We start from the raw sequence: 9,940 nt of genomic DNA, 5'->3' as shown, positions 1-9,940 counted from the left end.
AATAATCGTTAAATTTGGATTATTAGACCGTATTAAATATGTATGAGATGTGATAATCATCAATACAGAAAGTGAATATAGAAAGAAAACTGACTTGTGATAAATCCTCAAATGTTTATGCAAGATGTGATTTTTTGCAGGCATTCTCAGGGCGATGTTTACCGATATACACGTCTTGAAGTAATTTAAATTTTCTTTTTAAACACTTCCTTATAATAAATATTCCTAATTAAAAGTGGATCTTATATGAAACTCTAAACTGCAGATGTTCTTGGAATTATTTAAAAAAAAGGGTGGCAAAGAGTCCCAGGCTTTGCGAAATGCTCGAACTTGTGACTTATGGCCTCTACAGATTGGGAGCAATTTTTGTCAAAAATTGCTTTTTTGAAGGAAATTCCCTGCAGCGTTGTAGGGGGAAACGTCAAATTTCTGTCAAAAACGCAATTTTTGACGAAAATTGCTCCCAATGTGTAGACACCTTTAGATGCTATACCTCAAAAGTACTTGCGCGTCATTTACCATTTACCAGTACTCAACTGATGTAAATCGATTCATAAATCACTCAATAGATTCCACAAAATGGTTTAAAGAGTAATAAAATTGATTTTCGGATCGAAATTACTTATCGGTAAATAACTGGTTTATTACCGGTTCACAACCGATTTGAACCGACTTATAAATCACTCAAAATATTTCCCAAAATACACCTCAGGAGTAATTTAATTGAATTTCGTATATAAATTATTTATCGGTTATGAACCGGTTCACTACAGATTCAAAACCGATTGGAACTAGTTCAGTTTTGTTGAAAATTCCAAGACCTTTCTAACGAGCCCAAACGACCCCATTCGCTTGATAAATGCGCTCTCTAGTGTTTTTTTTTTTAATTTTCGACCTTGAAAAACCTTTATTACGAATAATTCAACGCTATTTTCATCTAAGGACGAAATGTCCGCCTGGGTAATCTCTAAAGCTGTCTATACATTAGGAAAAATATGGATGAGTGGCCCTTCAATAATACTATTGATAAAAAGCTTCAATTATTGAAGAGAATTATTGAAGAAAATGCCTCCACACAGGAACTAATACGTTTCAATATTGACAGTTCGTGTCATCTCTCAAGTTTTCTTGCGGCTTGAGATTATTTTTCGTGAAAATTTATTATTTGGCTGCTGGAAAAGCGTGGAAAGTGTTTGTTGAAGTTCATTGAGATAGTGTTTAGTGAATATTAGTGGAAAATTGTCCAAAAGTGCGAAGGAGAAGTGTTTTCAAGAGATGTTTTTTGTAGTGGAATTCAACCAAGTTTTACTGGAAGTTTTCACTCGTTTTTTTTTAATTATTGGTAGTAAACCTCTTGTGCATCACTGTAGAGTTATTTAATACCATATTCCAATTTCCAAAATGATCCGACACATATCCGGACGACAATAAAGTTTTTCAGAACTTCGAGACATAAAACATAACCTCAAACTTTGCTCAAAATAAATTTCTGAAAAGTGTACAGCAGCAGGAAAATTCTGTAATTCACAAGAGTGAAAAGCACCAGTGCGATGTGTTTGTCGTTCTAGAGAAGTGGTGCAGCAGTTTGAATTGCTGACTGAGGGATTTGCTAGCTGTGCTCAGTTTCCTTGATGGAGGTATTGAAGTGCTGAAAACCGAAGATTGTAACAATCTGACATCAGCTGCCGGAGCCGGACGGGTGGATGCTGCGAGTCCAGTGTCGGCTGAGATGTTAGCCCACATCGTCCTGATGATGAAAAAACGCGAAGTTTTTCCCTGATGAGGCAGCTGAGGGACATGTGGCTGCTGTGAGTCCAGCCTCGGCTGAGAAGTTATCCTTGATCACCCTGATGATGCAAAGACTGCGAAGTTGTCCCTGATAACACTGTAGAAAGTGCCAGTGGGATGCAGGATCCAACAGTTGGTGGTTTAAATACATCCGGATGTCTTTAGTTCCACATCCAATAAACATTCTCTTCATTTAGAAGTTGAGGGACCCTCATATCCGGCTGTTGGACTATATATATTCACAAGCAGGGACTGTTCTGACTTGTAAGTGCTTCTGCTGCCCAAAGGTTCATGGATACACTCAGAAGCTCTTTCTGAGATTCACAGAAGGGAGTTGCAGACAGATTATGGATACGACTCTGCTCCAGAAGTACAGAAAAATCTCAGAGAAACAAAAAATTATTGTATGTATAAAATTGTGAAGACTTTTTTATTTAAAATTTTTTTATTAAAAAAATAAAATTAACAAAAAAATAAACAAAAATCTCTTTCTTTTTTCCAATATTGTGTCACTTCAACTGTGGCTCCCAGTCTCTTTGCTTGATAAGATCTCGCGCCTTATCTATTCCTTGATATTTTCCTTGTCTGTCAGCCAGTGTTCAGGTTTATATTGAAGAGATCCACGGGTTGTGTTCCAACTAAAAAACTCACGGGACCTGCTAATGCAATAGAATGTCTCACTTCCATCCCAATTCAATTCTTTACCTTGATCTGTTCTCCAGCTGGATGCTGGGATTGAGATCTGCTTTGTCTCAGAAGCCTCAATCCATGTCCAGATGCTCAATTTACCCCCAATTTATATCTGAACAAAAACTTTCACCAAAACTGGGGTAAATTCCACTAGGAAGTCACATTCCCTGAAACACACTTTTTTTCTTTTTGAACTTGCACCAAAATCGACAAATAACATTTTTCGAATATTCTGCAACACAAAATATTCGAATTTGCGTGAAAACGAAAATTAATATATTGAAGAAAATATCTAATGAACTTGATATCGACCATTTCTTCCATATTCCACTTCAATAATATTATGGAAGAATAATATTGATGATATTTGTCTCAATGTGTAGGGGTAAACAATATTGAAAGACAATATGGAAGAAAAGTCATCCATATTGAAACGAATATTGAAGAAATTGCCTCCACATTAGACAAATTTTCTTCAATAATCCAAATTCATGTACATATGTTTTGCTAATGTGTAGGCAATTTTCATCAATATTAAATATTTATTGCAAATATTGATGAAATTTTCTCCTAATGTATAGACAGCTTAAAACATATCCAAAAATGAAAAAAATTACTCGAAGCGTTTTCGAGCAATCCCAAAAAAATATTGTTTTCGAGGGGCGGGGATGGTTGGGGGAAAATGAGGGAAATGTTAACGATTCTTGGGTCGACTAATGGTGGGGGGGGGGGGTGTCCCCCGAAGGTTCCAAGTCGCTATCTCTAACCGTTTGGCCTCTAGAGCTGGCGACAGCCAGACGGACAGACGGAAAAACAACGTGACACCAAAAAACTCGAAACTTCAGATTTCCAAAATTCTACCAAAATACGACCACTTGGGGGTAAGGAGTCGAAATATATAAATAACTCAAAATCGAGGGATTATATACTGCCCCCTCCGTGGAGTTCGAGCAGTAATAAAAACAAGGAATTTAATGTCGTGAAATATTTTTCAGACTTTAAAATCTTGAAATTTTTGACTTGGATTTCAAAATTTCAAGACATTTGCCAGACTTGACATCTTGATTTTTGATTTTAGAATAACAAAATCTTTTGATCTTGGTCTCTGAGTTAATACCAATCTTAAATAGGAATATAAAAATTTGATGCAAACCATTTAACGGCTTTTATGAACCTTAAAATTTATGTCGCAAAATATAAACGTAGTGCTTTTTAAACTTAAAAAAATATATTAAGAAAACTAAAATATATAACTTTATGGCAAAATGTGATCAAAATTATCTTTTATATTTATCAATAAGTTCTTTGAATAACTGAGAGATTTCTTATAAGCGCATTTTCATAGGAAACTTATCAATTTATGAATTTAAAAAAAAAATCATCTATCTATTTCTGCTCTTTGAAACTTTTATGTAATATTGTGTTGAGACAGTTCTTAAAAATGCTGTGAGAAATATCATGGCCATTAACAGGTTTACATCGTCATGGTTTTTTGTAAGGTTAGGAAGTTAGGAACGATAGAAATATTATTCTAACCTTTTGAATGGAATTTTCGTCTAATTTCTAGAAACTCAATGCAAAATTCCAGCTAAATTATTGCCAATTAGTATAAAAACGCCCTTTGACTGTTGCTTATCACCTATTATCTAAATAATTTCATTTTCATGTAATATTAGAAAAGGAGCTTAGGTTTTATATTTCTTTATATATTTTTTTAAAACTATTGGCTTTTATTTTTTAAGGGAAGTTGAAAAAGTCTACAAAAATAATTTGTTTCTATCGGATTGGCGCAATTCATAAACTCAAGTTATAGTGAACGTCTATAATGAATTCCTTTCGCACGATCCAATAATAATAATAATTTTATCCTTATAAACTTGTGCTTTGGGTAATGATCCGAAAATTTTTATTGAGAAAAATGGAACACTTTAAATTCAATCCAATTTGATACGAAGGGTCGTATTAGATTACCTATTTACATCGACAAAATTAAAATAAAAGTCAATCTAATTAGACGAAGTAAAATGCTTTCATGGACATGCATGGGGTAATTTGTTACATATTTATTAGTCTTAAAAATTTTAAACTGCGGCAATTTTTGTCTTGAAACATCAAATTTTAAATTTTCAATTTGTCTTATTTTACCATACTCGCCGCCTTTATAAATTAAGACATTGAACAATAAAGTCGTAATAATTGTATATAAAGAACTGGCTATCAAAGAACTTTGTAACAATACAATTCGACATCAGAAAGTTCGTCTTAATTTTTGGCGGTGTTTCACAGAACACAGATCTTCTGGAATAACGGCTATCGTAACGCCATTCACATAATAACTTTTGTTTTGTAAACATATTTGGAAAATTGCCTGAAAATTGAGGCAGATGATTAGAATTATATAGACTTACCTCACTTTTATTAGAATATCAAATTTCTATTCAATATCCTAATAGAAATAGGTCGAACGACCGGAAGTAACGTTATAACCGTAACGCTGTTAAATTTCAACAAAATCTAGATAATTTTAAAATTTCAGAAACTTTCGAAATATTTGAAATTTTACTAAGCCTTATTTCCAGCAATGTATATCACAAACACCAATTTAATATTAAATGATTGAAATATTTAATAAAATTGGTGTGCGTGCAATACATTTTGATAGTTCTCAAAAATTGCATGACGCGTCGTTATACATGTGAGACTGATCAAATTGCGAGCGAGGGCATAATCAAGGTCATGAGGAAGTGTTTGATGCACAAAAATGAGACTTCCAGTTCAGCATGAAACGGATTGTATTTCTGTTTACCCTTCTCAGTTAAGAGTTTGTAGCAGCGAGGGGTTCAAGAAATTTGTGTTTAAGTGAGTAGAAAGGTGTGTTAGTGGCATTAGGGTAATTTTATGTGGACAGAACAACGACCTACCGGTAAAAATTTAGCACGTGGTTTTGCTGAAGTGTGACATATTTCGCAAAAGCGCATAAAAAATACCGCACAATTAATCAGAAATCATCTGATCCATTTCCCCTCTCGACGCAAGCGCCCTCTTGCGCAAGAAAATACTTCCACGAACGCCCTCTGGTTTGTAACATAATTTCCCGCCAAAACAAAAGAGTATTCGAGTGTGATGGCTTCCATGGGTGAAATACTAAAATTATACACGAAATGTATGAATTTTGCGGCTGTGAAGCACAAGGATCAACGACGGAAGGATCAGGATGGGACACCATACATAAACCATCCCCTTGGTGTGGCTTTCATTCTGACTGAGGAGGCAGGAATTTATGATGTTCCGGTGTTGCTTGCATCAATTTTGCATGACACCGTCGAGGATACGGATACGACATTTGATGAAATTGAGCAGCACTTTGGGTCGCACGTCCGCAAATTAGTGGAGGAAGTACGTTATACCACACTTTTTAACCTTTTAACCCTTGTATTACCTTATTCCACATGTGGGATGTTCAAAGGGTTTCACAAACATTTTATACAATTAATGGGAGTGGCGGTAGTGGTTAAATTTTTAATTGCAGAAAAAAGGGAAAGAGAAAAGAAAGCTTGGAATTACCATTTATTTATTAAGGTCTCCGTAAACATTTTGCAGTTGATCAAGACTATCGAATAGCTTGAAAGAAATTTTCTTATAAAGTTCTTAAGCGGTAAATACGAAAACTTTCGTTTTTAGCCTTGATTGCTCTTGGAATAGAGCTTCGAAACGTACTGTGCGATTGAAACCGGTTTTATAGCCTGTTACTTCTTGATCCGTTGTCAACTAAGAAACTTCAAAAACAAATATTGACTAATTTTTGTTCAACCCTTAAGCGCTAAATACGGAAACTTCGGTTTTTAACATTGACTATTCTTGGAACAGGGCTAAAAACGTATTGTAAGATTGTGACCGGTTTTATAACCGGTTACTTCTGTATCCGTTGTCCTTTTTGTGCAACCCTTGTTGAAACGTTTAAGCGGTATATACGGAAACTTTCGTTTTTAACCTTTCAGCTCTTGGAACAGAGCTATCAAGCGTATTGTCCGATTGCAACCGGTTTATCATGTTACTTCTGTATCTGTTGTCAACTAAGAAACTTCAAAATGGATTTACAAAATGAAATACAGAATATATTGACCAATTTTTTGTTCAACCCTTGGTGAAATACTTAAGCCGTAAATACGGAAGCTTTCGTTTTTAACTTTCACTGCTCGTGGAATAGGGCTACTAAGCGTCTTGTAAGATTGCGACCGGTTTTATAACCAATTACTTCTGCATCCGTTGTCCGTTTTGTATAACCTGTATAACCCTTGTTGAAACGCTTAAGCGGTATATGCGGAAAGTCTCGTTTTTGTCCTTTACTGCTTTTGGAACAGAGCTATGAAGCGTATTGTCCGATTGCAACCGGTTTATCATGTTACTTCTGTATTCTTTGTTAACTAAGAAACTTCAAAATGGAGTTACAAAACGAAATACAGAATATATTGATCATTTTTTTGTTCAATCCTTGGTGAAATATTTAAATGGCAAATACGGAAACTTTCGTTTTTAACTTTCACTGCTCTTGGAACAGGGCTAATTGTAAGATTGCGAACGGTTTTATAACCCGTTACTTCTTTATCTGTTGTCCGTTTTGTTTAACCCTTGGTGAAATGTTTAAGCGGTAAATACGGAAACTTTCGTTTTTAACCTTTACTGCTCTTGGAATAGAGCTACGAGAGCTACGAAGCGTATTCCGTCTTTCTGGTACCAAGAAGAATATATAGCTTTCCCTTTAGAATTTGCGCTAAAATAAGAATTTTAAAAGACCTTTTCGTTCATGTTTGTGGTACCCTTCGACTCCCACGTAAGACCTGAAATTAGGATACTTTCTCCAGGTAACGGATGATAAGACACTGCCAAGGGATGTGAGAAAAGCCAAACAGGTTGAGAATGCTGCCAAGTCGTCGTATGAAGCGCGATTAGTGAAATTGGCCGATAAATTGTACAATTTGCGAGATCTTCAGCGGTGTCTTCCAGTGGGATGGACAGAGAAGCGAAGGAATGAGTACTACAAATGGGCCAAGGAGGTGGTGGATAATCTCCGTGGAACAAATGCCATTCTCGAAGGAGCTCTAGATGAAATATTTCACTCTGAACACCTTATCTAAATGTCTCTGTGTTTATTCAGTGCCAAATTAGTTCTTACACAAAGTTGAATGAATAAAATTGATGTGAATATTCAAAAGGATTATTTTTTGTGTTGTTCAAAAAATTCCCTCATGTACTTGGCAAGAGCCTCAGCGTCTTCGATAGTGACGGCATTGTAGAGTGAGGCACGAATGCCTCCAACTGAACGATGTCCCTTAAGTTGGACCATTTTGCGAGCTTCAGCTCCTTTGAGGAATTCCTTTTCTAAAGCTTCATCTCCTTCAATACTCCCAATACGGAAGGGTACGTTCATCCTACTACGGGAGTCCTCGTTGACTGGACAACCGTAGAATCCTCCAGACCGAGCTATTTCATTGTAAATCATTTGGGATTTCTTAATGGAATTTTCGTACATGGCCTTAATGCCTCCTTGTCGTTTAATCCATGCAAAGACTCGTCCCATGACGTAGATTCTGAAAACAGTATTTGATTTATACGGGCTTCAGACCTAAGACTTAGCCATATGGCTTAACTTTTGTAATTATTTATTAATCAAGATTTTTTGGAAAATTGTGACTTTGGATTGGATAATAAGAGTAAATGGTCCATTAGATTCTGATCAAACAATAAAATTTCGTCTTATGTAGGATTTTGAGACCCTCGAAAACTTACGAACGTACTTAAGAATGATTAGGAATGACTTACATAAAAGTCGGCGGAGTGTTGTGAATGGAGTTGTCCTTAGCTACAACTGCGAAATCGAAGATCGACGGCGTTACGGTCATAGCGTTACCCATCAAGTCCTTACGAACGATTACGACGGTTATACCAGAAGGTCCGATATTCTTTTGAGCTCCGCCAAAAACCAAGCCGAACTTTCTGATGTCGAAATGTCGTGATAGGATATTTGACGACATATCACAGACAATGGGTACCCCATTTGTCTCCGGAATGAAGTTGAACTCAACCCCATGTACGGTTTCGTTGTCACAGTAGTACAAGTACGAAGCGTTCGGATCGAGTTTCCAGGTTTTCTGATCAGGAACGCCGGTGTATTTGTTAGTTTTTGGGATTACCATATTCACTTTTCCATATTTAGCTGCTTCCTTAGCAGCTTTGGCTGACCATGAACCAGTTACAACGTAATCAGCAACCCCTGTTCGCCCCATAAGATTGAGGCAAACAGCTGCAAAGAGACCTGTTCCGCCGCCTTGAAGTAGCAAAACTTGGTAGTCATCCGGAATGTCTCTATTAATTCACAGAGAAACAAAGTTTCTTAATGAATGTTGTTCGAAAGTACTTAACATTTAGCGCAATAAAATCTTCATAATCCGGTACTTTTCAGTTTCGTGTTTACTTGCAAGTTTGATAACGAATTGATAAAGTGAGAAAAAAAATAAAATTGTTTGCAGGGAAAATTTAAAAGTGTTCCAGTGCGTAAAATTCAAAATTGGCAGAGAAATTTTTCCACTCAATACTCACAGAAGTTCTTGGAGTGTGCTAATGGTCTCCTCGTGGATTTTATTGTAGTCCGCCCCACGATGGGACATTTCCATGACACTCATGCCCGAATTGCCATGATGCACAAGTTCCTTCTGCACTTCCAATAGAACCTGAACATTTTTAAAATTTGTGATTAAGGATTTTATTAAGAAAAATCATTTATCAGTCCAATAACTCACTTCTGCAGGCAATTTAGCCGGTCCAGCTCCAAAGTTCACCACCATATTTGAAATATTTGCACACAAAACCACCAATAAATTTAATATACAGAAATTAAGAGATAACTGGAGGTTGTTTCTAGCTCTAAAGCAGAAATTTCACTGAAGAACTTTTGATGCTAAATTGGCAAATGGTAATGATTGACTGAGAGAATGTACTGGAGAAACGAGGGATGTAGAACAAGTTAGTCTGGGCACATCAATAAGCTACTGAAAAAGCAAGACAAAGGTCACGTCTCGTCACTGCCCACTGATCTTCTCCACACTCTCTTATTCACGCGATGCGAAATCGTCCGATTGCATCCAGAACAAGTCCCAATACTCTTACGATCGGTGCACATGCACAACTTGTTTGCTCCACCAATCCATTGATAAGCCCACGACCATTGATAGTGCATTTCATAAGAACCACGAAAAGTTACTTCGCCTGCAAGATTTTCAATCCAATGATTACATTCCCCTAACCCAGGCTCAAATTTCGCTGACGTATTTGGTTCATTTGAATCGAATTATCACTTAATTGGCCCTAAGTATTATTTCCGCAATGCTTTCTTCATGGTATATTCGCAAAAAAAATGTTTAGATTCCAATGTCGTTGAACTCGCAATTTATTTGTCTCGACGGTC

General features: G+C 36.2%; 2 protein-coding genes across 2 annotated transcripts; one reads left to right on the top strand and one right to left on the bottom strand.

Moving 5' to 3' along the window:
* The first annotated feature begins 5,232 nt into the window (after positions 1–5,232).
* Positions 5,233–8,066, top strand: LOC129798288 (guanosine-3',5'-bis(diphosphate) 3'-pyrophosphohydrolase MESH1). Its single transcript, XM_055841347.1, has 2 exons — positions 5,233–5,874; positions 7,341–8,066. Exons 1-2 carry the CDS (start codon positions 5,602–5,604, stop codon positions 7,611–7,613), a joined length of 546 nt encoding a protein of 181 aa, XP_055697322.1. The 5' UTR covers positions 5,233–5,601; the 3' UTR covers positions 7,614–8,066.
* Positions 7,606–9,940, bottom strand: LOC129798287 (probable phosphoserine aminotransferase). Its single transcript, XM_055841346.1, has 4 exons — positions 9,276–9,940; positions 9,076–9,206; positions 8,299–8,841; positions 7,606–8,066 (listed from the first exon to the last, which is right to left on the bottom strand). The coding sequence occupies exons 1-4, from the start codon at positions 9,318–9,320 to the stop codon at positions 7,694–7,696; spliced, it is 1,092 nt and encodes a 363-aa protein (XP_055697321.1). The 5' UTR covers positions 9,321–9,940; the 3' UTR covers positions 7,606–7,693.

The sequence above is a fragment of the Phlebotomus papatasi genome, chromosome 1 (assembly GCF_024763615.1).
Source record: "Phlebotomus papatasi isolate M1 chromosome 1, Ppap_2.1, whole genome shotgun sequence".
Lineage (NCBI taxonomy): Eukaryota > Metazoa > Arthropoda > Insecta > Diptera > Psychodidae > Phlebotomus > Phlebotomus papatasi.
Note: the sequence above shows the minus strand (reverse complement) of the source record. Positions and strands in the feature narration are given on the sequence as shown.

What these genes read in the sequence shown, in the direction of transcription:
- LOC129798288 (XM_055841347.1), top strand. Translation starts at nt 5,602, where the DNA reads ATGGCTTCCATGGGTGAAATACTAAAATTATACACGAAATGTATGAAT. An exon ending in TCCGCAAATTAGTGGAGGAA is followed by an intron (nt 5,875 to 7,340) that starts GTACGTTATACC and finishes TACTTTCTCCAG; the next exon opens with GTAACGGATGATAAGACACT.
- LOC129798287 (XM_055841346.1), bottom strand. Translation starts at nt 9,320, where the DNA reads ATGGTGGTGAACTTTGGAGCTGGACCGGCTAAATTGCCTGCAGAA. An exon ending in CGGCTAAATTGCCTGCAGAA is followed by an intron (nt 9,207 to 9,275) that starts GTGAGTTATTGG and finishes AAAAATGTTCAG; the next exon opens with GTTCTATTGGAAGTGCAGAA. An exon ending in AGCACACTCCAAGAACTTCT is followed by an intron (nt 8,842 to 9,075) that starts GTGAGTATTGAG and finishes GTGAATTAATAG; the next exon opens with AGACATTCCGGATGACTACC.